Source organism: Vicugna pacos, chromosome 6 (genome assembly GCF_048564905.1).
Source record: "Vicugna pacos chromosome 6, VicPac4, whole genome shotgun sequence".
Lineage (NCBI taxonomy): Eukaryota > Metazoa > Chordata > Mammalia > Artiodactyla > Camelidae > Vicugna > Vicugna pacos.
In genome coordinates this window covers 43,308,663-43,335,737 of record NC_132992.1, presented here as the reverse complement: position 1 = coordinate 43,335,737, position 27,075 = coordinate 43,308,663, and the positions used below count along the sequence as shown (strand labels likewise).

The following is a 27,075-nucleotide window of genomic DNA, read 5'->3' as shown; positions in this document are numbered from 1 at the left end:
AGTTCCCAGTAGAGCTCTTTACACCTTGTCACACGTGGTCTCTGTAACAGCCACTTCCCCCTGATATGAGTTATCTTGAGACATGTCTGTTCTAGCAATCAAAGCCCTTGGTGAAATCATACTCATTTAAGATAGGTACTGCACTATAACAACAACAAAAAAGACATCTGTTTATGCCTTCAAATGTTTAAATTTGGGATTTTAAAGAAAATTTTATTTATCTTATTTGTATCTATAAGTGCAGTATCTTCACTGTGCATTTGTTTACCTGTCATAAATTTTTCTTAAGTCATGAAAACTTTCAGAAATCGTATAGCTTTTTAATTCTCATGATAGCTGAAACTCAACCTGACACCAGTAATATAGATATATATATTTTCAAACCAATCTTCATTGCAGAAAGTTCTCTTGGCATCATATATTTAAGGTTATGAATATACTGACTTCACCATTGAAAATACTCATTTCTCCTCTTGCTTTATTCTAAAAGTTGTCTACATTCAAAGGAATGAAAAAAATAGGGAATACCTTCCAACTACTTTATAAATTATATCAAGATTCCTTTTAATAGACATTTCAAAGTATGGAATTGCAGCTGTCCTGTGATTTCTGCCAGAATTTGACCTAACACACATGAGAAGAGTGGGCTTAGCAGTTCCAAAAGTTTTGTACTGGGAAGTCGAATTTTTTTACAGTGGTTCTTTTTCTTTCTTTCTTTCCCCCCTTCCTCCCTCCCTCCCTCCCTCCCTTCTTTCCTTCCTTCCTTCCTTTTTCTTCTCCCCTAAAAGGGCTAGTGCAGTACCACCAGAGCCAACCTAAAACCACAGTGATTTGATCAGAATTCTGAACTATACATACATTTTTCAAAAGAAATTTTCATATTTTCTCAAATTTTCAAACTAAACATGCATCTATGAAAATCTAAATAACAGACACTTACCACATAGTCCATAATGCAGAAGTGGAAAACAAACACAGAAGAACATGGAAAGGCATTTTATTTCAAGAAAACAAACAAACTAAATCCACAAAACAAATAGGGGAATAGAAGGAAGAAGGAATCGTTATGGCTTCTTCATGGGGTCAGCTGTGCTTTGTGTCATCGTCATCTTCATCATAAGTTATAAATTAGTTCTTATTTGGCTTCTAGGAGCGACAGGATTCTTTATTAAGCCCTCAAAGTAGAGGAAGCCCAAAGAGGTAGGCACACGGCAGCAGGGCCATCCTCTCAGCAGGAGGAGGGGCTGTACCTGCCTGAGCTGCTCCACCTCACCGTGACCATGGTTCCGGGAAGAGAATGCGAGAGGAGACTGGAGGTGGTCTGCCCCTTCCTCCTCTCAGTACGGCCCATCCTCAGGGAAAGTTCAAACTCAGCCAGAGACCACTTTTCCCAGAACCTCAGCTCTGGTACAGCACTGAGAAACAAAACACATGTAAAAATGGTCTCTGGACAGCCAAACTGTATATTGTGCAGGGAAGGCTCTGATGTTCCTGGACCTGACTCAGTATGGTCCCTCTGGCCCTCACTAAGAGTTATGACCAAGCTGGGTTATCTGGTCCTTAGTTTACTGCTGGGTTTAAGTGATGAATTAAAAGTCATGGGAGGAATGCAGGAGAGAAAGGTGGGAGGAGGAGAGAGAGGCTGGGAGAGCGCTTAGGGGCAGACATACTGATGTGCAAGAAATAGTTCATTGCCTAGCCATAAGGATCAAACAAAACCATGTAGGGAAAGCCAAGAATCAAAAAAGCACCATGAGGTTGGTAACGTAGGGACTGGCCTGCCCAAGCCTTGCGAGACCTGATGAGATCACCGTGTAATAGCACAGGAGGGTAGTTCCTAGCCAGAGGGTGGCCACCAACTCCAGGCACTACAAAAATGCCATGTGGAGTTCCCTGTGTTCTACCCGAGGAAGCAAGCAAGAATGCAACAAATCTGAGCTTGCCTGTTACTGATGTTTTAATGCTACATGTTTGTCTCCTGTTAGAATGCCAGCTTCTGTAAGAGGGTCAATGTCTTAAGTTAAGCAGAGTCTAACACCCAAGTGCTCCGTGAAGAGTAGGCACTCAATAAATGCTCATTGGCTTGAATTTCCTGTAAATTTCACTGTTTCAGAACACACTTGCTCTTTTGAACTCAATGATAAGGTATTACTTGTGAAGCGAGGGACTAAAACCCCAAATGTTTAAGTCTAATCTTCACACTTAAATTTCATGATGATTAATGAATCAGAGTGAGTGGAGACAATCAGAACTCACCCTATCAAAAGTTTGAAGGGAGGGGTTTAACTCTTACGTATTTACTGCAGGTTCCTCACTTGGGCATCATTACATACATATGTCTTATGTTTAGTCTTTAAGATTTTAGGGATCCTAGATTAACCAAGATATCCAATTATCTGGATCTTAATTTGCAGAACAGAACTATTTTTTAGAAAATGATTTGTTTTAAAATGCGAAATTACATTTATGTAAAAGCTGGTGGTTGGTATTAGGTCCATGACTTGAACTGTCTCGAAGTGCTCTGTTACCTTCCAAAGTACCCATCTGTAATCCAGCCAAAAGTGAGTTGTCTTTTATTAAGCATTTGATTAATTAGTGAAGTGCAGATTCCTGTACAAGTTCTGTGGATAAGTTAGGCTTGCCTCTGGGTGGGAATAATTCATACAAGTCTTCTGTTGCCAATGTTCTATAGTGATTTTTAATTATTTTTAGCATGCTATTTGATGATAATAATGAAACCACACCCTTCCACTGGGACTCTTTTGAGTGTGGGTTCATGACATAATGGAATTATCATTATTAAAAGCACTTAGTTGAGAGAGAGAAAGAGAGAAAGTGCAATAGGAGAATTTACAGAATTAGCAGATAGTGGCCTTGACAGTATTCCCCAGGTGCACAATAGGCACTTAAACACTTGGAAATAAACCCCACAGAATAAATGCTAGATAAATATAGAGAGATTTTTTTTTTTGGTCCGGAATGTATCACTCCAATTGTCTATAAGGAGAGGGCTGAAGGGAGTCACATGATGTCTTTTGCTCTTCAAATAGGACTGCATCTAAGTTCTTCCACAAAGATGTCCATGCCACCTTCCTCTTGAAGAAATGTCTCTCCAGCCATAGTATTATACTCCTGACAGTGAGGGATCAAATTAAATGAGCGCCGTTGGTGTTCATTTTGGTGATGTGTGAGTAACATTATTTCCTTTTTAACAAGTGAAAAAGCTTAGAATCAGAAAAGTGATTTTACTGGTCATTCACTGAACATATTTACAGTACAACTGAGAGACTACAGGAAACCTACTCCCTCTAGTCTGATTCCTTTTTAGTTCCAAGCTGATATTTTTTTCTTTTTTGCTTTTTCAAGTGATTTTAACCCTGCAAATATAGGGAACTGTGAAACTAAGGGGCACCCTGAGATGAGATCACATATATAAAAATGCTCTCAAAGTTAAAAGTGATTTACAAGTAAACAGTATTATAACCATTATGGGGGGTCATTTTCAGATCCTGTCTACCAGGATCTGAAATGCTTTTGAAAACTGTGTCCTCATTTAGAACTGAAAACCCCTCCAAATCTTGGTAACAAATGAGGCCAATCTTGGTATAAAAATATAAACTTCCCTTGAAATTTTCCTCAACTCTGATAAGCATAAGCATGTTTTCTTCCTTAATAGCCAAGTTTATTATCTCCATTCTTCAAATTTCTTTCTAGCATAAGCATTTATGCTTATGAATACAAAGAAACCACCCACTCTCTTAATCTTTCTTTCTTTGACATTATGGAAAAGCATCCTTCCTTATCAGTACTAAATAAACCATAAAATAGGCACATTTGGTCAGTTAAAATAAGATGGATTATATATATTAGGTCTCCAGAGACTCCAGCTTCTCTGACATCCCCCTCACTGGGACCTCAGCTTAGGGTCTCTAGAGCATAATTAGTTTCTGTCAAGTGGATCAGTTCCCAGGGCCAGCAAGAAGATTCTGGTAGATTTGACTGCTTTTGAATTTCAAGTCCTGGAAATCTTTTTATGGAGGCTAGAAACCAAGAACTTCAGTCTCATCCAGAGCAAAGACTGAGGCTCAACAGGTAAGAATGATGTCGTATGATTCTGTCATGAGATAGTAGGTGCTATTGGTGAACATTAGGGAAAGTTGTGAACCCAAGGAGGTGGGTGGCGAGAATCAGAGGAAGAACATAGCTGACTATTTTTTAAGGGGGGTCAAATTTTTTTAAATTGTAATTATTTTGGGAATATGGGAAAACTATGATACTTATCATGACCATGGTTATTTTAATCTTTGATTGTTGAAGCTGATCTAGCCCTCTCTATTTTCATCATCTTGGTAATGGGTTTTATTTCCAATCTGTGAGCCATCCTTCCCTCATTTCCCAAGTACGAGTTGGTTTCATGCTAATTACCTACTGAAAATGGCCAGCCTAGGTTAGTGCACTTGGGAAAATGTGGGTAGGTACATCTGAGTGTGAGGTCATTTGTTGGCATTAAATATGAATTTTAATTAAGTATATGTATACATATACACATATGTCTTTTCAAAGAGTGGCAGCACTATAATCTGATATTAAGCATAGTTTTATAATGTGACCAGTATTTTACAAAGCAAAATGACTGAAAGACATGCTAGCAAAGCTTTTGTTTAATTGAGACCAGTTAACGCTTGGAGCATTTTAATCATACAGCTCTGTCAATTAGCCTATTTTATTGCTTGTGATTTAACATTATTAGATTTAAGGTTGTAATCTCTAATGATCATTTGTCTCTGACTTGTTAACTAGCATATTGCCATTAAAGTAAATTGTAGAATTATATTGTCAGTGTACTTGGTTATTATCCCTTAAGTAATGTAAACAACTGGAAGAACTTGTGCCAGGTGGTAGAATAAACTCTCTTATCATGATTCGTTTTACAACGTCCAATTTTACCCAGATTCTAAATACTAGAAATACCATATGTCTTCTAATTGTGTAAGATGTACAAAACTAGACCTATTTTATCACCCTAATCAGAGACATGTAGGTAAATGTTTATTGTAACAAAACTTGTGGTTGGCACAATGATGAACCATTTATAGGATATTTAATTGTACTATAAAAGTGTGAAGTGTAAAATGTACAGTCACAGACTGTCAGGTTTTAAATCTCCTTGGCTGGTGAAAGGAGACCACAGTTAGATGTGTCTAGGATCACAGGAAATTGCCGAAAGTATAATCAGGCTATCTGGGTTGATCTGATATTTCACAGAGATAATACTTTTGAGGCTCTGTTCAAAACTGTGTTCAAAATTACATGGCACAGAAGATTTCCCTGGCTTTTGTGGCCTTGCCAAGATGTTGTTACCTTATCTGTAGTTATTATCTGGGTTAACTGAGCGCTGCAGGTTACATATTTCTTCACAGTATAAACTGTTCTATAATAACATAGAGAAATTTACTGGTCTTCTTTACAATATAATAAAGCCTCTGCCAAAGCATAGCTCAGCCCACCTACACCTAGTAAAGGCATTCAGACTTTAAACAGGCAAAGGGCATCTTAATTTTTACCAGGTATAGATTTCTATTTCTTTTTATAAAGAAACTCTCTCCTAGGGAAATGACTGAGCAATAATCAAGAAACGTTTCTTTCTTTTCCCTGAATTTTAAGAATAATTTGATAAGCAGCCAAATGTGTATGAGTACAGTCTTTGAACTTCAGTCAGTGATCAGTGCTGAGGCAGAGCCAAACTCATGACCCTTGTGGGTTTGTTAGCATTATTCGAGGGTGTTAATTGATGCCAGGCCTAGACTGTGAACCCAGCAAGCAAAGGCAATTCTTAAATTGCAGATGAACTAAGTTCCTAGAGTCTCTATTTATTAAGTGTGTTCTGCCTTATTTTATGATTAATTACTAACATCTCCCTGCCCCCCCCCCACCTGTTTGTTTCATTTGTGAAAGCAAGATCTGTGGTTTCTCCATCATTGGGTCTCTTAACCTTGTGCCTTGTGCAGATGGGGATCTCAGGAAATGTTGAGACAGAAATCTGTGTCTAGAACTATAAACCACACCCTTCCAACATGATTAAAGGGCTCTGGTGCTCATCATTGCTAACACAATGTTATGTGGATTATTGTTATATTTAATCTGGAATAAAACAAAATACCCATAACCAACGTTTTTAAAAAATTACCACTCACAATTACCAGGTACTTAAAATCAGAACAAGAAAGCTATTGGCCATAGAGAAATGTTAAGAGAAAACCTTTCTCCCCAGCACTTGCTAAAAAAGTGGACAGACTCGTCTCCCAAATGAGCAGCCTCATCTCCCCACCATTTGACGTGGTCTTTCTACAGGGATGATAAAAGCAAAGGTCCCTTTCCCCTTCTGTTCAGTGGTTAGCCTTTCACGGGAAGCGGGTATTTCTCTTGGTACAACCTCCGTGTAAAGTGATTTTTCAGAGTACAGAAACAAATATACATAGTGGGAATTTTTCTAAAGATGTGCTTTCCAGGGCCTTTTCCCAAAGTGTTTAAAGTAGGTGTGCACACCTAAATTTCAAAACCTCAGACATGTCTTTGCATGTTCAGTGACTTTGGCCATGCTCAACCAACCAGTAAGCAAGCAAGCAATCTCTGTCAGAGCAACATCTTATTTCAATAAGATGGGCTAATTACAGTGAATTAAAATCTTTATTTAATCTTCCAACAGTTATCCTTTTAATGTGTTCTGTAATTGCAAACCTTTAGTCTGTTAATCTCTGATTCATTAGTGGGTTTCTAAAGTGTTTATTAAGGAGCGCATGTAACATTCTGGTAATTACTAATAATCTTTGTTCATAGCACATTTACAAAAGATCTCTGCAGGGAGTTTCATTAAGCTCAACACCACTTATTATCAGTGTACAGTTTTTATTAGCAGTCTCCTGCCCTTATAAAATACGGAATTCAGGACTTAACAAAATGAAATCTCTCTTATCTCTTATGGCTAACAAACTCAAATATTAAGTCAGTGTGTCACTGTCCCTTCAAAATCAAGTGTCTTCTAATGTCTGTGATCCCATTTTACTGCTGAGGAGAAAGGCAAAGAGGGGTTAAATTACATTCTCACCAATTTACATTATTTGTTGGTGGCAACACTGAAACTGGAACTGGTGGCTCCTAGTTGGTATCACAGCCTCCCAAGTGCCTCACCTCCTTTGATACAAAGGTGTAATTTTTATGTGGCCCAATGCATTATGGTGGCATAAAATTCCACTCAGCAAATAAAGAACCACTTAGGGCTGTCTCTGGTGGTAAAGGTACCCCTGCATCTCCACCCAAAACAAAGCCAAGCCTTCCTGCCTCCTCCCTGGTAGCTGAAATCTGTTAACAGGGGACAAGTTCTGGAAAACAGCATATCAAATTATAAGTCACACAAAGGATAAATGATTGGTGTGAGTACGTTTCTGAGAGCAGGGCTGAATAAGGGAAGGCAGGAGAGAACACAAGAATACTCTTGAACTGGAAATGATCTGGAAATACTGCTAGAAATAAACTCCACCTATCTCACTGCTTTGGTTAGGATTGCTGGCAGTGCTAAAGGGATGGCTTGGGTTGGCTTTTGCCCCTACTCCCAGATCTCCCTCAGTTTCCAACCCTAAAGCACCACAAGTAATCATATAATCTAACTAAAAAGCAGGGTGTGTGCTATACAAATATAGCTTCAGCACAAATCTCAACACCTACCCTAATCTGACTCTGCAACTCAGTTGCTGCCCTTCATATTATATATAAATTGCATATACATATACATATACATGTATACTTGGGTGTGTCCTGAAGCTTCCACTTTCCAGTATAGATTTCATTAGCCAATGGTACATTTAAAGAAGATGATAGATGTAAAATTACTTTGGAAATAAATGCATTGCATAAATTTGAGATTTAGGAATTTTCAAACAACCTCATTCTACAGCTTTTAAGGCAACCAAGTCATTGTGTTTCTTAAGACATATCTTTCTTGTGGCATCTTAGAAAGTGCTCAGACAAGCTGAATGCCGAAAGTGGCATTTCTAACTGTGCTAAGAGTCAACAACAGACTTTGACATCACTGACTAAGCACAGAATTAAGTCAGTGGAAAATGCTGCCGTAATGGTTCTTGACCAGTTTAAGGAAAAATATTTTAGTGACTGAGAACATTCTTTGACTTTTAAAAAATATGCTTGTACACTTGCTTTTGAATGTTGAGCAGCTCTTCCTTACGCTGGTAGGAATCGCAGTAACTCACTTCGTATTTATGGTGTGGCGGATGGTAGGGCTGTTCCCTTCCAGTTGTGGGAGTGTGTGGTACTGGGCTCCCTGGCCCGCGGCAGCTGGGATTGCTGGCTCCTGGGCAGTGGAGCGAGCGTAGGGTTTGAGCCACACTCCTTTGCCTTGTGTTTCATTCTGACCTGCTATTAGGCACTGAATATTTCTTAAGTATTGCTCCATTGTCCAATTTGCCAGTTTGGCAGCGACTTTTCATTCTAATAAAAGAAGTTCCTCAGATGGAGATTCCAGATGTGCCTAAGCTACTTTTATTAGGACAATGGGAAAGTCCAACCTTTTCTTCTAAATACAATCAAGAGTAGTGCGGCTTTGCCTTTGCAATTTTATAAAGAGTTGTATTACGTAACTGGAAAATTGTCTCCCCGAGTATAGAGAGAATTTGTTAGCACAGAATGCAACTTGGAAAATGCTGATGTAAATCCTCAATCCAAGAAAGAAACCTTTTAAGTTACTGAAATGTAATGGAAAGGAAGAAGGAAATTGCTGTTTTACATGATTGACCAAAATGCACTATAATTATATCAACTTGAAACAGATTCCTTAGAAGAACTGATAACTCTGTGATCAGAATAAGTCATGTGTAGTGGAACTAAATACAGCATATACTTTCTCTGCAGAGTGTAGACACTCCCTATATGAGATGTGCAATCGAAGAGACAGCTGTACTTGCCTTAGCCTCTTTAATGGGACCTCCAGCTGCTTTAGGATAGTAAGGAATGGTGGGAGGCTTTACAGAGGAATTAATATTTACCATGCCTGTCCATCCTCTTGCATTGCTCTACGACACAGCTTATGGACTCTCCTCATGTAATGCTGTTTTGATGTTGCCGCTCCTGTTTGTAATTAACACAGCATCACTCAGCATACAGTTTCTAAATGGAACACTCCTCAGAGATTCCACTGACTGTCTTTGTTGCCTGTTCTAAAATGGGAGTGTAAAGTTTCATCACAGATATTTAGCCCAAAGATATCCTTCCCATTTTCCCTCTTCTCTCTAATGTGTCTACATAGTACTGTTTTCTGTCAGCCATAGTCCACCCATATAAGAAGATTTTATTACTTTTATTGTAGTAAAAGTAATAAAAGTGTTTATTCAGTCCCAGTAAAACTCATTGGTTGACGTGTGGTACTCTGAAATACTATTCCTAAACATTATTTCTTGCATATGGTAATCATCTACTTGAACATATCCTTCACCTAACTATAAGCTTCTAAAGGGCAGGATTATGTCTATTTCTTTGTAATGCCCCAAACAGTGGATACTTAATACACAGTAAGTATTCAGGAACTCATGAACTGAGTATAGTGGATTGGAAATATTATCTGTTGGATTCTGGAAAAAAGAAACAAATTACAACTAATGAGTGTCATGCCTAGACTTCCAATAGCAAGTTAAATAACTAGTTATTTATGAAATAATTGTACTCTGCATTCATTTTTGCATAAGCTGACCAAAGACCTACCTTGGTATTACTTAAGCATGCAGACCTCAGAGACAAAGCTGATGTCTCTAACCCCAGCAGTGAAAGAGGAGCTAAGGTTGATTGTCTTGCCATTGGGATGCACTTGACTCGGTCCCTCTGCTGACTATTTCACAGTTCCTTGTAGGACAAGGTCACGTGACTGTGAGACAGCCATAGAGTTAGAAGTAGAATCAGCTGAAGAGCAGGAAAAGGTCAAATGCTGTATACTGGTTGTTGACTTTATCCCCTAAATGCGTTCTTGCCCGCTCAGGTCTCCACCCATCTGAGCAACTAAATGCCACCAGCAGGAGGCTATAATGTCCATCCTGAAGGAAACAGGAGGTTGCTGTAGTGGGTAGATCTTTTCCTTCACTTCTCTTGAAAGGACATCTTTCCCTCTTATTTCCCTACCTGAATGCTTCCTCCTGTCTTCCTCTGTTTGCTTCTCTGAATCCTGCAGGAACAGCTCAAATCCCTTCTTCCTGAGATCCTTCCTGACGCTCTGCAGAAAGCAGTAATTGCTCCCTCTGATGAACACCTGGGTGACTTGTGCTGATACTACTTGATGTTTTGGATATTTTCCCTTATATTGTCATTTTTTTCTCATGTATTTATTGTGCTTTTGAGAGTGGAGCTAATGCCCTGGGTTTTTGTAAAACCTGTAGTGTCTTATTTCATGTGACAGATTTTTCTTAAGTACTTGGTAATTTGGGAGAAAAGCATCTAGAAAGGAATTTAACAGAGGTAAATGAACTTAATGAAAATTATTACAGAGATTATGAGAAAAATCTATGCACATGTAATGCTTTTATAATATATTAAACTATTTTAAGTAATTTTCTTAAAAGAACGTTAGAGAAGAATCTTGGACTTCCCAACTAGACATAAGAAACTTTTCATACTCAGCAGTGAATATAGGTTACACATATTCAAATACAGAGATAGAGATTCTTTTTTGAATTAGAATGAAAGTCATATTTTGGAAATTGCTCTCTATGTTCCAAAATTATTTGTTGTGTAAACCTACATACGGTTCTCCCATTGTACTCTTTTGTGTTTAGCATTAGTTAATTCATTTGTATCCCAAGTCCCATCTCATTATTAACTTATTTACATGCAGTAGTGAGGAAATACCAAACATGGTCCATCTACCTGACCGTCAAATCACCTTTTTGATTCTAGACCAAAGTGTTTACTGAGTCTTCTAGGCCAGTGGTTATGCACACAGTGAACAGACCTCTGGATAAAGAATAGTTTCAATGAGCTAGCTGTACTGGTCCTTGATCTTCTGATAAGCTCCATGCAACTTAAATTTTAGAGATATAGTTCTTCTAGACACCTTCTGAAAATGATCAGGCCAATAGAGGTGTAAGTTTGACAAGCAAAAACATTATGAAGTTGAATATTTATGACATTTTAAACTGGCAAGAGTAGATCTGGGGCTGTGGAATATTATTTGGTGAGTTGAAGAGGATCAAGAGGGGACCATGTTGAATGCACCATTTAAAAAATCATTTATTTATTTAAAGAGAAAAAGGGTCACCCAACAAACTCACCCCTTTTATTGCATTTCTGTTGCATCCATTCATATTCTGGCATCATTATCTTCACCCAGGCTATCATAATTGCCTTCGTGATTGTTCTGCCCTCTTTACTCCCATTCTAATCCACCTAATCAGGCAATAAAATTTTTTTAAGAATTTTTTAATGCCAGATCCTCTACTAGAAGACTCAGATTACTCATCTCAGGACATCTACTCTCCTGTACAATCACATTCAGCAACTCTCCACGTTACAAAGTCAAATGTAACCTAGCCTCACTTTCCAGTCTCATCATATAATTGTTCTGTTCATATGCTTGACTGCTTCAATCAAAGAAACATATTCACTCTTTTCTATGATACATGTGTCACTTTTCAGTGTAATTCTCTAGGACCTAGAACTATAAAATAAATCCTTCTTTGAGGTAGAAGTTATGTTCATATCATAACTCCAGCAACCTGAGGAAAGCATCTTAAAGTAGACAATATCAGGGGTGTTTTTGAGAATTTCTTTTAAAAAATGGTTGGTAAAACTGTGGAGGGAAGTACAGAAGGGAGAAGGGCCTTAACTTAGAACTTGGACAAGGAAGCTAAACACAAGTAGTAGGCAGACTAAAGAAAACCAAAAATGGAGGACTGGAGTGTAGGGAAATGAGAGTACTTGTCATAAATCCCATCAGAAACAAAGCCCAGGGGAAGGTATAAAATACGTAAGTTAAGACCCTCATACTGGAAACCTCCACATTTTGAAGTTTAGAGTTCTGAGGTGCATGATCAAACCCAGAAAGAAGGAGAAAAAGTAATTTAGCTTTCTAAAATTGGATGCATTTTTATGGCATACAAACTATATGCAAAGCACTTTGCTTCTGTGAAGGTCCAGGTAGCCTGAATTACCCTTCACGACCAACTCTGCTCCATTGTGAAGTAGTGATAGTAAACTGTATCACAGTATAGCCCTAGCTGTTGCTCTAAACACAGGCTCCTATCTTCCAGAATGAATTCCAAATTCATAATCAGGATCAAAGTTAGGCCATATTAGCTGCTCTGTATTTTTAACCTTTGTGTTAAATTACCATCAAGGAGCATTAATTAAGATAAGAAATAGAGCTACTTATTTGTTTCATATGCATCTTCAGATTTCTGAATTATACATTAAAACAATCTATGACATCTGTGTATGCTTTTCACAAAAGAAAAAAGCATAAATGCCTCAGGGTGCATCCGCCTGGCTAGGAAACAGATGAAAAAAATTCTTTCTGCAGTTTCTATTGAAGTACAGAGAAATATCATAGTTTTAAAAGCTTCACAAATAAGGCAAAGATTATATAAGGCAAAAAAATCAGTAAAATCTATGGCAAAACCAGAATACTTTAGATTAATCTGAAAAGGCTGAGTTCCCTAATACTTTCAAAAAGGAGAAAAGCCATTTGGCAAAATACTTAACTTGGATTTTTTGTTTGTTTGATTTTGTTTCTAGGTTCCAGATTCAGAGATGTGCAACTGATCCAAATAGTTACAAAAGCTTAGGAGACAGCTTTCGAATGATTTTCCGCACCGAAGGGTATGTATGGTTCTTTGTATATAGTCTCTATGTCGATGAGGGCATTTTAATATATTCCTCCATAACACATTTTCTCATTCTGAATGATTTATTTTTCTAGTCTTAATAGGGGAAAGTATTTAAAAGGGTGCTTTCCTATTTTTGTATGTGTGTTTTCCTGACAATACAGTTGAAAATTAAATATGTATACAATAGAAACTACCACAAAAAGGATATTAATAATATCCAGACCAGAGGACAATTTTTAATGTGATATTAAGGCTTTTTAAAGTTCTCATAACTGGGGATATCTAAACGTACTAGTCCTTTATTTTGATCCTTAGATATAATGCTCAGATGTGTTCCCTGTATGCATTGTAGTTGATGAATATTCATTCAAAACCTATCTTCATCAGAAATTGATGTGTCATGTTCGTTATCCCAGTGATTAGATAAATAGAATATTTTTGTTACATAAGCTAAAATTGTCTGTGATGTATAGATTCAGTTAAAGACTCTTCAGCATAATTTTACAAAGGCAACTCGATTTGCTTTTTGAAGTTGCTTTCATAAGAGAGTTGGTTGAAAATAATAATTATACCAAAATGACAACAGAAATAATAATAACTAGTATATATTTAACCTCTACCATGTGCTAGGAATTCTCCATATAACTCTTTGAGGTAGATTCTGTTAGGATCCATTCCAGTTGGGCAAGTGAAGAAACCAAGTCAGAGAAGTTAGTAATTTTTCACATATCTGGGAGATCATGAAGCTGGAACTCAAATCCAGGTTGACTTGACCCCGAAGCCCATGCTCCTAATCTCTGTAGTTCACTATCTCTCTTGACAGATTACTGGGGATACTATTTTGCTAATTATTTATTTCAGATAAATGTATGTCATTGATGTCCTTCTTTCCATGTCAGTATATTCTTTTTAACAACAGCATTTGTTATCTAATTTATTTATCTACATGCTGCAATGCATTAAATTAGTCCCTCTGATGGACCATTAGGTTGTTCCCAAATTTTCTCTATTATAAACAACAGTGTAATATATATTCTCATACTATTTTTGCACATTTATATATGTGTATATATATATATATTTTCTATTTTAAAAAGTTGCTAGCTATAGACATACAGGATCAAATGATATATACATTTTGTATCATAGATGTTGCCAAATTATCTTCCAAAAAGTATGTATCAATTTTATACCGTTAGTATTTGAGAGGTCTCACTTCTCCACACCTCAAACACTGGACATGATCAGTCATTTGATATATCTCACTCACATGCATCTCCTATTCATAATCTAGTAGATAAAAAATAAAGCTGTCTTAATAATATTCCTTTGATTGTAACTGGCATTGAGCATACTTTTATATCATTGGATATAATTTGTGTCATTTGCCCATTTCTCTTAAGTTAGAATATTTATTACTTTGTAGGAGCTCTGTATATATCACAGGTACTAATACTGTAACTATTACATCAGTTACAAACAATTTTCCCAACTTGTCACTTGTCTTATAACTATAGTGTCTTATACCTTTCAGAAGTTTGTGATTTTTGCAGATTGTGATTTTGTGATTATGTCTATCTTTTCCTCTGTGATATCTGACCTTGATAGCATATTAAAAAAGAAGGACAAGTGGGGAGGGTGTAGCTCAGTGGTAGAGCTCATGCTCAGTATGCATGAGGTCCTAGGTTTAATCCCCAGTACCTCCATTAAATAAATAATAACAGTAAATAAACAAATAAACCTAATTACCTCCCATATGAAAAAAATTTTTAAACAAAACAAAACAAATGACATCCTCTAACCCCAAGAATATAAACTTTTACATTTGAATCTTTAATCCATTTTTTGAGAATTTTTTTTAATGTGCAGTGTGGCATATAGGAATTAAATTTTATATTCAAATTGTTCAAACACCACTGGTTGAAAATCCATTCCTTACTCACTAATTGGAAATACCAGCTTTTTTGTATATTAAATTTATATATTTTATATATATATATATATCAACTAAATATTCTATTCTGTTTCTCCATTTCTTATTCTGTTCCATTAATTTGTGTTCCTCTATACCAGTATCATAGTGTTTTCATTACTTTGTCTTTAGAGTATTTGGGGAATATGTAAAACTATGGCCTGTAGTAGAAAGTCTAAACTCCTTGTCAGGTGTATGGAACCCTTCCTAGGATGGCCCTCCCTTCTTCTCCAGGCTCATTCCCCATGCACAGATCTGTTCTAGGAATAGCAAATGATTTGCTGTCCCCTAGTCTCCCACACTCTCATAGATCTGCATCCTAGTCCCTATTTTTGGAGGACCAGCTCCCTAGTCCACACAGAAACTCTTTCTCATTCAAGGGCACCCTAAAGTTTCACCCTCCCTCACCATCTTATCTCTATCACATATTTTCTTTACCAGTCTTTCTTTCTTTATATACACATGCTATATAAAATATAGCATGCCACCCTAATTTATTGAACTTGTTTTCTGTCTGTCTTCCCTCTCCTCCCTTGAGAATGTATTTCCCTAAGGGCCACGTCTCATTTACCTCTGTATTCCCTATGTCCGTGTTTGGCACTGGGTGGAGATACTCAGTAAATGCAAGCTGAACAAATGAATGAAAGTCATCACAGCAACATCATGATGATGCAAAATGAAAAAAAAGTTAATTCTTGCTATCAGCTGCTGCCTCTGAAGTTATGATACCGATCCTGAAGCCTGATTAAATATTAAGGTCACCTAGTGACATAGAATCAGCAAATTCTTGCTGATCCTCTGGTATATGATACCTAAATGTCATACATTGATAACATACCTGCATTTATGGATTGGGATCAAGTTTATTTTACCCAATACATGTATATAAATTTAAAGAAATCATGGTGTATTATATAGTCAATAATAAGTGTCTCTTCCCAGTAAAACAATAGTGTCAGTGTTGCCAAGTTCTATAAACTGTAACAGATATCTCTGAATTGGATGTGGGAGTTCCTTAGCCAGGCTCTTCATTTCATGTGTGTTTTAGGAAGAATTTGATGTTTCTGCTTTGATATCAAGTAATATAACAAACATGCAGTATGTGTGGTCCTTGCACAGTAAAATTGGCCTTTTCCTCTGCTGTATGTATAATTGCTTCTAGAGCAAACTGACATTCTTTCTGTAATGCCTTTAGATCTGGACATGTTGTTAGTAAAAGTCAGAAAGCTCTAGTCTTAAAGATGGAAATATTTGTAAAAATACAAAAGAAAAAAGCTGCCTGTTATTTTTGATACAGAGCAAGAGCATTCTGTAGCCTTAAGTTAAAAGAAAGAGAAAAGAAAACCTTTTTAACAGATGCTGTGTTGAATTTTTTGTCCCAGTTAAAGTAGTTCTTTTTGATTTTTTTATTTAGCTTTTAGAGTACACTCTGCTTTCAAAGTTTTTTTTTTTTCACTCAGGTACATACAGGCCCATTTGGTCTGTGGTCTGCAGGAAGGATAGTGCCAGTCAGTTTGACTATTAGCATATTAAGAGAATTCATCTCTCCTGGTTCTTCGTACCTAACCCCACCCCCTCCAAGTTAAAGGTTTGAAAGCTAGTCCCTTCCTGTTGTTTAGAAACGTTAAGTCTCTTACTACACTTAGAATCTGCGCAAATCTCCCATTTCCCCACAGTAACAGAGTGAAGTGGTACTTGTCACCATTCTTAGAGATGCAATTCTCCACCTCTCAGCCCAGGATTCACGCTTCCCAGAGACAACAGCTCAGTCACCTGGGTCTGAATCCCCTTACTGCTGCTAAGATTATTTTTCTTTTTAAAAGCATAGATACATTGTACTGTTATTAAAGACATAGTTTTTCAACCCAGCTTTACAAAGGTGAAATTAAGTTAAAAAAAAAAAAAGACTTCCAAATTCTAAGTAAGGATTTCTGTTATGTGGAATTGTCAGATTTACTTAACTTTTACCCTTTTGTGTAGGGTAAAAAGGGCTGTCATTGTAAAAAAAAAAAAAAATCACCGGGAAAGAATTTGTCACTGTTGAGAGTACCCCCATCACCACCATGATTCTTTATCTTTCTCTGGTTTGACAAAATAAACTAACAGGTCCATCTATGTGTAATCGTGAGCCCAGAAGACAAAGATTTAGCCTAGTTGATTAGGTGCCTTCAAAACCAATAAGGTTCGTTTCATAAACTCCCCTGGCAAATAGCAGCTGATATCTCTATTTACCATGCGTTCATGCATCATGACTGACTTCCTTTTGCTTCAGAAAATCTGTTGAGAGCTTTTTCAGTCTTGTATGTACTTATCATTCCTTTAAAGAGAGTGATTGAGACTTTCACAGATGGGTGAGGGGATTATAAATTATGCTAAAATAAAACCAGCACTGCCCACCTCCTCACTCTTCCTTCTCTGAAAGCACCTAGTAGCCATTCTTCCTGAAATAAAGAGGAAAAAAAAAAGAGAGTTAAACAGAATTTAAGATAAGCTGGTGACATAGGTAAAGAAAGATGAGAAACTGGTATTTTTTTCTCAGTGTACTGGGCACCATGCTAGAGACTTTTTCATACATTATTTTCAACACAGCAGTATTCTCAGCACAACACAGCATCATTATGGCTGTATTTTGTGTGAGGTAACTGGTGATCAGAGAAGTTAAATAACTTGCCCAATGTCGAACAGCTATCAGTGACATGCCATGGCTTTTCCGTTACACTATATCACCTTTCACTAAACACCAAACACCATTCGTTGTTTATTTAAGGAAAAGAAGACAATGTGGAAGTAGTGGCTGTAAGCCTCTAATTTTTAAATAGCTGTTCTAAAACCTTTGGTCTTTCCTACCCTCAAATCACATAGCAATTTAAAACAGCTTTTATCGCTTCCTTCAGATGAAGTATGAGAGACCAGTACGGGTTCAATAAACCCAAAAGTGTCGATTCCGAGGCAGCACCGCAAGCCTCTGAAAACGCAAGACTTAATCCAATCGTTATCCCATCTCTTGCAGATAGCTCCACAGCTCTGATAAATTCATGATTTCCCATCAGTCTGCTCTCATCCTGCTTCTTTGTTAGTTTTCTTATGAGAAAAATTCTTGAGCATTGGTTTTGCCCAAGGCAAATAACTGGGAAACAACTAGGTCAGATTAAACTTAGTTTCAAATGAGAAACATGTTGATTGCTGGTGCCTTCAGAAATATGGTATTCTTCAGAAAGTATTACTGTAGAAAATATGTGGTTGCATTTGGGGGGCATTTGAACTGTGTTTTGTTTCACGATTTGTTTTCTGTAACCACTGATGCTGCCCCAAGTATCATCTTACAATCAGACCACTTGGTGATTATAATATTTTCTAGTTAAATGACATTTAAGGCCTCGTTTTATGAGCTCCAGCATAATTGGCTAATTTGGTAAACTCCAGATGTGTGAGATAATGTGCCACTCGTTTAAGTGCCTTTCAGACGGCACAAATGGCACAGCCCCAGGAGGTATAATCACTCCCTCTTGTTTTCATTAAGGGGGGAATGAGTGGCTTGTGACACAGACAAAGGAAGCGGGACGTCTACAACTCAGAAATCAACAACAACCCAACAACCTAGTAAGATTTGGACATTTTCTTTTTACAGGCCAACTCACTCCAAGATTGTTACCTTAAGTTGGTGTCTCAATGGGCCCGCCTTTTAAAAAGTGGTTTACCTAATCTAACAGGGCCAGGTGATTTTAAAGCAACCTCTGTAAATAGAAAGACCTGCTCCTATAGAAAACCCTCTAAGTAAAGTCATCTCTGGAAACTGTCTCTCACTCTCACATGGAAATGAGAGGAAGTATTGGATTTGAAGAGACAATGGAGAAGATAACTCCTCCCTTTGCCAGGAATTGTAGTGGTTTGAGCAATCAGCATCCTTACCACCTAAACCAAGTTCTGACCTCACAAGGCCCAGTAGTTGCTGCTACTTTTTGTCTCTCTCGACCCCACTTTTCATCCAACGCAAACCCACCCATCTATCCAGCACTGCCAAGCAGGAGTGGAGCAGGTGGTTCTTGACATCACAGCTCCCTGGAGCCTCGGGCTGGTCCCTCTTATCTGACTATAGATCCGGTGGAGGTCACATGTCACTGAGTCGTGGGTCACTGTGGACTCACTGCCACTTAACAAACTCAGAGCTTTCACTCAGATAGCTAGAATTGCAGGCTGTATCCAGGGACCTAAGCAGATAATCCACAGTGTAAACCAACTGTGTGTAGATCACTGGGTGTTGACTGGGTTTGCAAGCTTGGTTTACCCAAGTGAATTCATCCTCTGGTGGGCGCCAGACGTGCACTGTGTCTTCTGGGGTGAGTTTCCTAACACCTTGAGTACCATCTCTCCTCTCCTTTCTATTTTCACCAAAGAATATTTTACCTTCCTGGTACCCATTGGACCTCCCCTGAGTGCTCCCTTGTTTTACTTTCTTTTGTTTCCAGCTTTATTGAGATATAATTGATATGTAACATTATATAAGTTTAAAGTGTAAAACATGATGATTTGATACACGTCTATTGCAAAATGATCACCACAACCGGGTCAGTTAACACATCCTTCACCTCACATAAATTACCATTTTTGTGTGTGGTGAGAACATTAGAGATCTACTCTCCTAGCAACTTTCAAGTAATCAATACAGTACTGTCAATACATAGTCACCATGCCGCACATTAGATCCCTGCTCCCTTGTTCTAAATCTGCTCTTGCTCCCACACTGCGGAGTTCAGCCCTGGCCTGCCTGGGCTTCTTAATGATGGCATAGCAAGTGTCCTTTAGCTATAGGGGGAAAAAGGGGAACAAGGGGAAAATCAGCACAGCAGGTGAGAGTTTGGAGGATAAACCAAACCAAAACTATCTGGCAGGTCTTATAAGTAATGGGCCCAGGTCCAGAATGTGGCATTCGGTAGTCTGAAGCCATTGTCTTCTTCCAAGCCTTCTCTCCTGTTTTGGAAAGAGACAGAAGAGATTATCTCAATTCAGGCATGGACCTACTGTCACTATTCTCTAATGGTCTATGTTCCTTTAAAAAATCATTGAATCAATGCTTTAGTATATTACACTCACAACATTTGAGTCAAAATATATACAATAGCTTTTTGCAGAAAGCTTATGCAAAGAACTCTAAACTTTGATTATTTAGCAATTCAAGGTTGAAAATAAAATAAATGAAGGGTAAGGAGAAAGAATACTAAGAAGAATATTTTTTAAAAATACGGAAGATGTGATATACTGCCCAGCCATTAAAAAAAGGATGAATTATTGACATTTGCAACAGCATAGATGGACCTTGAGGGTATTATGTTAAATAAAACAAGCCAGGCAAAGACAAATACTGTATGATTTCATTCATATGTGGAATATAAAAAACAAAATAAATGAACAAACCAAACCAAACAAAAACTAAAAAACATAGACACAGAGAATAGAGTAGTTCTTACTGGAATATGGCATTTGGTAGTCTGAAACCATTGTACTCTCCCAAGCCTTGTCCTGTTTTGGAAAGAGACAGAAGAGATGATCTCAGTTCAGACAGAGGGGAAGGGGCGGGGGATGGCAAAATAGGTAAAGGGGATCAACTGTCGGGTGACGGATGGGACCTAAATTTTTGGTGCTGAGCACGCTGATGTGTATACAGAAGTAGAAATATAATGTACACATGAAACGTATAATGTTATAAATCGAAAACAAGTAATTGAACCATTGAGACATTATTCGGCTTTTATATTCTACCAGATTCATATACAGTGCTGCTAAAGCAAATAGTTGTTTATTTAAGCTGTACTGGATTGTAAAGTGGTCTTTACAATCAGGAAACAGATGATGAATTTTCAGAGTGTACAGAAAGCAGCATCCCGGGGCTTCAATGTCCCAGAGTTTTGTTTCCTTTTCTAAATCAGAAGTCTTTTTGTTCTGCTCACAAAGTGACCTTTAAAATGGTTTCAGCTCCTAGATTTCCCTCCTGTCATCACCACAGATTGCTAGCTGACAGTCACACTCCTGCTCCCCCAGCCTCTCACTAACAACGCTTTCTAACTTACTGACCGGCCTTTGGCAAGGATTTAAGTGTTGCCAAAGAGTAAGTGAAAACGTTTGCAGTGATGTCAGCCCGTCAGCAAGGCCTGATTAAGAGACCAAACACGGCCTCTCTCAGAGCACAGTGCTGACAAGAAGGAAAGGAGGACCAGTTGTTTGGGTGGAAGGAGTTGTCTTTTGGGAGGACTGGTGTCTCAGGTCAGAGACTGAGCAGATATTCTTCATGTTTTATAGAGTGTTAATGGGGGTGAGGGGACCCAATAGTCAATGGGAGATGTCTGTCTGAAAATATTTTCAGGTCTTTATTTTAACTTACTCTGGATTTCTGATGGGCTAGATGCATAGTCACCTTGGGAGGAAAACTGTCTTTATAAAAACCAGAATCCTTTTTTCAGTGGTTGTTAAACTGAATGTTTTCAGATGAGAATGAGAGAAAATCTCCCAAAACTCTTCTACCTTTGTCTGATTCTTCTATTGTAGAAAGTCACTTAGGCGTGATTTGACACAGACAAGGTTAAAGGAGTTAATATTTTACCCTTATCATTGATTTCAGGTAGTGTCTGTGATTTTGTAGAATTACGTCTTTCAATATACTATCTTTTTGGTAGGAAGTCCTCTATTCCTAGCTGTATGCAAATATGATCTCATTTTATTTTCCTCAGAAAGAAAAAGGCCACATGGATTTTTAATATTCTATAACACGGTTGAGCGGTTGAAAGTGTTGGATACATACATACATATGCATACATACATATATTTGAACTAAATTTAATTATTTATAGTTTAGGTTGCTGTGTTTTGTCTGTAAATCCCATGAGTCAAATGTCATCAGAGAATCCATGAGTGTTAATTACAATTCGCTTCTACTCAGCATAGGAGTCTGTTAAGTCACTCAATTACAATGCTCTTGTCACCAGCCCATGAAGTTTTTGTCTAGTCTCATGACTGTCACTTTACCTCTCCTCCAGCTTTTTCAGATGGTTTGACACTGGAAGAAAGGAGAAGGTTCAGACACTGTTGTTATAACAGTGATTATATTCAAAGCCATTGTTACCATTTTGGCCCTTTGCTGAATGTGAAATGTGTCCACATATCTTACTTCACTTGATGCTTACAAGAACCCTGGCAGGTAGAGAGGTGGGGAGTACGATTTCTTTTTTTTTTTTTTTTTTTTTCAGTTTTCTGGTCAGAAGCTTGATGAGTGATGTGAAGGGCCTTGCCTAGCATTCCACAGCTGGTGTTTGTTGGAGCAGGCTTTCATCCAAGGTCTTCTGCATCCTGTAGCATGCTCCCTATTATAGTAGTATTAGTAATAATAGAAACAACATCTCAGCTTTACCCTGTTCCCATTATGGGTTCAAAGCATCGCCACATATCTTATCTCACTTGGCTGAGTAGCATCTGGGAGAGGTACAGAAAAGATGGTACGGTTGGTTATACTTTACAAACCAGAAATTTGCAGCAGAAAGGAATTTACTGCAATTCCCAGGATAATAGATTGGATCCTAAGATCAGCACTCAAATAATACAAAGGTTTGATTTTTTTTTTAATGGCATCTTGGGCAAATGAAATTGGAATGAAAATGTATTCTGAAATGTGGCACCACCATCCCATGAGACCAAGATAAAGGCTCTCAATCCTTAGGACAGAGCCCTCTCCAAAAGGAAGATATAGGATGCAGTTTAAGGTTAAGGCTCGCTGCATGAACTAACTCAGTTATTTGACCTGTAGGTGTCTTTGCCTAACTCAACTTGAATATTGGGTAATAACCAGGAAAACCTCATGAAACATGAGATAAGGCATTTAACCAAAGTTTCTTGGTTGAATTGTCAGATGGGATGGAAATCATACATGATTGCAATATATGTTGAAATATGTGGTCACCAAAACCTAGAGCAGATGACAGACATATGCAGTGGCCTTGTTCTCCTGCTGATAAACACTGTGTTCAAAACTCTCCTTGTCTGGCCACAGAGAACTCATAGGAAAACAAAGCCCTGGGTACCAGGAATTCTAATGTAGACACAGCTTCAGTGGTAACAAAAAATGAGATAAAGTGTGATTTTACACTTTATCTCTTATGTGTGGGATTCTAATCCAGGTCTCTCTGACTCCAAAGAGAAATGTTATGGAGGGGAAAAGTGCCATAAGAGAAATGGAGAAAATTATTTCCATTTTGGATAGTGAAAAAAAAAGACATCAAAAAGAAGGCAGCGTATGAGCTTTGGAAGTCTTGGAAACTGTTAAAGAGAGTTTGTAAGTTTGTGTTAAATGAATGAGTTTTTTTTTTGTTGTTTATTTACATAAAGCCTTTCCTGATTAGAAGAATCAGCAACCAAAATAAGAGAAAAGGACATGCTTTGGTGTCATTACCATTTTGTATCCTTTACGTTTTCAGTGAACAGGTCAACATGCATTTCAAAATTCAAATGAAGTTTCCAGAAGTTGGCACTAATTATACAGGAACTCAAATTAAAAGAATACTGCAGTGTAATCCACTAAGCAACAGGACATATCAATTACTATAGACCTGGCTTCATGTGTAAGATAGACTATGTGTTAGATTACAGAATGTTTCTTAACCACGTGTTCACTCCTTAATCCTCATGATCTGGCTTCTGTCTTATTTACAAACTGCTCTCTCAGAAACCACCACAGTACTCCTATCCTCTTCCATAGAATCTGAGACACTCACTAATGATTACAAGATGTGCAATTATTTTATGTACCATTAGGAAGAAAACATGTTGACCATTAAATGCCTTCGAGTGAGAAGAAGAAATTTTGAGTGACTTCTAGTTTTGGGCATGGATGACTGGTGATAGCCAAGTCATGTCATTTGCACATTCAGAAATCTTTGACGATTTCCCATTGATCCATGAGATAGGCCACCACTAAGATGGCCCCAGGGACCCCTGCTCCCTTGAATTTATGTCCTTGTATAATACCCTCCTTCTGAGCATGGACTAGACTTATTGACTCTCTTCCAATGAAGAGAATATGGCACAAGTGATGAGATGTCACTTCTGAGAGTAGTATATAAAAAACCAGCTTCCATCTTGGTAGCCCTTTCTTATTCGTCCTGCTCGTTTGGTGTCTTGCTTTTCTGTTGCTTTGAGGTCACTGCCCTAGGGAGGAGCCCAAGTGGCAAGGAACTAAAGTTATCTCTGGCCAATAATCAATGAGGAGCTGAGGCCCTCAGTACAATAACAACCTGGAAAGAACTGAATTCTGCCAAGAACCGTGTGAGTGAGCTTGGAAGTGAATCTTTCACCAATGAAGACTTCAGATAAGGCCTCAAGGACAGCTGACAGTGTGACTGCAACCCCTTGAGAGACCTTAGGTCAGGGGCACATGCTAAACCATGCCCAGATTCCTGACCCACAGAAATTGTGTGATAATGAATTTTGCCACTAAGTTCTGAGGAAATTTGTTCCACAGAAGTAATTAACTATTACAATACGCAAAACAAATCTGAAACCCTTGACATGGTATTTACTTGGGGCCTTCCATATCTGGTTGGAATCTTTCAAACTTTATCTTACCTAGTGTCATCACATGCATATTCTGTTCCAGCTCTTATGGACCAATTTTAACTGCTAAAACAAATTTTCCGTGCTTCTTCTCATGCACACTCATCAGCCAAGAATGGCATTTCCCCTTTTGTCCAGATGTGGCTATTCTGGTCATCCATAAATGCCCAGCTCTTAGACTACCTTCTCTTCGATTTTTTTTCTCATTGTCCAAAATGGAAATTTTCTCCATCTTACGGCAATTTTTTCCTCCATAATTTTTCTTTGGAGTCAGAGAGACCTAGATTGGAGTCCTACATATAAATTTTGGGGCCTTGGGCAAATTACTTAATCTCACTATATTTCACTTTCTTTATTTGTAACATGGAGATAATAGTATCTGCTTTACCAGGTTGCTAACACTAAGTGTAGGCTTATAAATATGCACACAATAATTGTTAGCTAGTTTCATTATTAGTTCCTTATATTATAGCTAAGTATCTGTAACTATTCAAAGTAATTTAAATATTTAAATTTCTGGCCACATTAACATAGAAGATAAATATGGTCAAATCAAAGCAAATACCAAGAAAAATTTATGGCTCTAGTAGTATCATTAAGACCAAGACTTTAAAGATGATCATTTGTCTCTGTCTCCGGAAGAGTAGCATCTTTTAACACTCTCAGGAAGACAGGAGAATATTTTTAACAGCCGTGCGGTGGCTGAAGGTCAGGGGTTGGGTTTTGGCACATAGGTTTTAGATTCAGAGGACTCACCATTAACAAGTGTTGCTGGGTGGTATTGGGGGGTTTAGCTAGGGAAATTGAAGGGTTGATGAAGACCCAAGTGAAGGGCAAAATTCTACTCCCATTGCTTAGAAATGTGTTCTCTCTTCATCACTGACATCATGACAGTGCTTGACTGGTGTTTAATAAGCACAGAGACTGAAAATAATACAAATAAAAATCAAATATTCTGGTCAATAACAAAATGAATTAAAATAAAAGCAAAAGACTTTTTAAAACAGAATCAGAGGCAAAATAGGTAAAGGGGATCAACTGTCAGGTGACGGATGGGACCTAAATTTTTGGTGCTGAGCACGCTGATGTGTATACAGAAGTAGAAATATAATGTACACTTGAAACGTATAATGTTATAAATCAAAAACAAGTAATTGAACCATTGAGACATTATTCGGCTTTTATATTCTACCAGATTCATATACAGTGCTGCTAAAGCAAATAGTTGTTTATTTAAGCTGTACTGGATTGTAAAGTGGTCTTTACAATCAGGAAACAGATGATGAATTTTCAGTGTACAGAAAGCAGCATCCCGGGGCTTCAATGTCCCAGAGTTCTGTTTCCTTTTCTAAATCAGAAGTCTTTTTGTTCTGCTCACAAAGTGACCTTTAAAATGGACACAATACACAAACTACTTTTTTAACGCAAGAGAACCACCAAACCGAGCAGGAGTTGTGAGGGGCTAGAGACCTGAGGGAAGGAAGCCCACTTCAGTGAGCTTTACATTCATTCTGGCTTTTTCCACCCAAGAAAAAAATGTGCCCAAGAAAGTAACTAAGTCTTGTGGAAAGGACTGGGGAAGGGAGTTGAGACCAAGTCTTAACTGAGGAGAGGAGTTGGAGGTCGGTGTTCAGGGCTGGCAAACAGCCAGGACCTGAGAAGCAAAAATCCCAGAGACAAGGGAAACTGCAGAGAAGTGAACCCAAAAATCTATAAGCAATTTCCCCTTGAGGCATTTGCCAACTCCTAAGCTGCCCTTGAACAGGAAGAAACTCCAGGAAACCCAACAAAAAACGCTAGAAGTCAAGAAGCTACAGAGATTTCAGTAGCCCCTTGATGCTGGTAAGACAAGGACTGGAGTTTTCGCCCAGCCGGTGGAAGAGTTCTGGTAAACAATCTACGTTTTCAGTTGAGACCCAGAGGGTCTGCTCCCAAGATAAGGGCAGTGCCCAAAGAATGAGGGCAAAATAAAGCACGTTGTCCCTAACAAAGCCTAAACCCGCCCTCAGCAAGATGAAGGTCATCTGCTAGGCTCCGTTTGCTAGGAGAAAATTGATTCTCTTTGGAGGAAGATACCACCATCCAGAGGCTCTTTGAATTTTTTTATGCGCAATGTTCTGCATTCAGTAAAAAAAATTACAAGATCTTAGGGGGAAAAAAAACTAAATAACCAAATATCAGGAAAAACAGAGACAGTAAGTGATTCAAATTTTGGAATTATCAGACAAGGACTTTTAAATTTAATTTAATTTTTACTGTGATAAAATATACAAAAAATTGCCATTTTAACCATGTTTAAGCATACAGTTCAGGGGTGTTAAGAACATTCACATTGGCATGAGACCATCACTACTATCCAGCTCTAGATTTTTTCATCTTCCCAAATTGAACTCTGTAACCGTTAAACAATAACTCCTCATTTCTCCCACCCTCAGCCCCTGACAAACACCATTCTACTTTCTGTGTCTATGAATTTGACTACTTTAGGTACTTCATGTAAGTGGAATCATACAGTATTTGTCTTTTTTTGTGACTGGCTTATTTCACTTAGCACTGAATCTTCAAGGTTCAATCATGCTGCAGCAAGTGTCAGAATTTCTCTCATTTTTAAGGCTGAATAATACCCCATTA

At 37.9% G+C, this 27,075-nt stretch overlaps 1 protein-coding gene across 4 annotated transcripts in view; it reads left to right on the top strand.

The window, feature by feature from the left end:
* The window catches only part of SLC25A21 (solute carrier family 25 member 21), a 420,655-nt gene that overhangs the window by 274,784 nt on the left and 118,796 nt on the right, over positions 1-27,075 (top strand). For all 4 annotated transcript variants that reach the window (XR_012073530.1, XM_072962945.1, XM_072962944.1 and 1 more), the window contains exon 3: positions 12,787-12,870. Coding sequence is in view for 3 of the 4 variants with exons in the window: in XM_072962945.1 (XP_072819046.1) it covers positions 12,787-12,870 (84 nt within the window). In the remaining variant the exon portion in view is untranslated. The remainder of the gene's footprint in view (positions 1-12,786; positions 12,871-27,075) is intronic.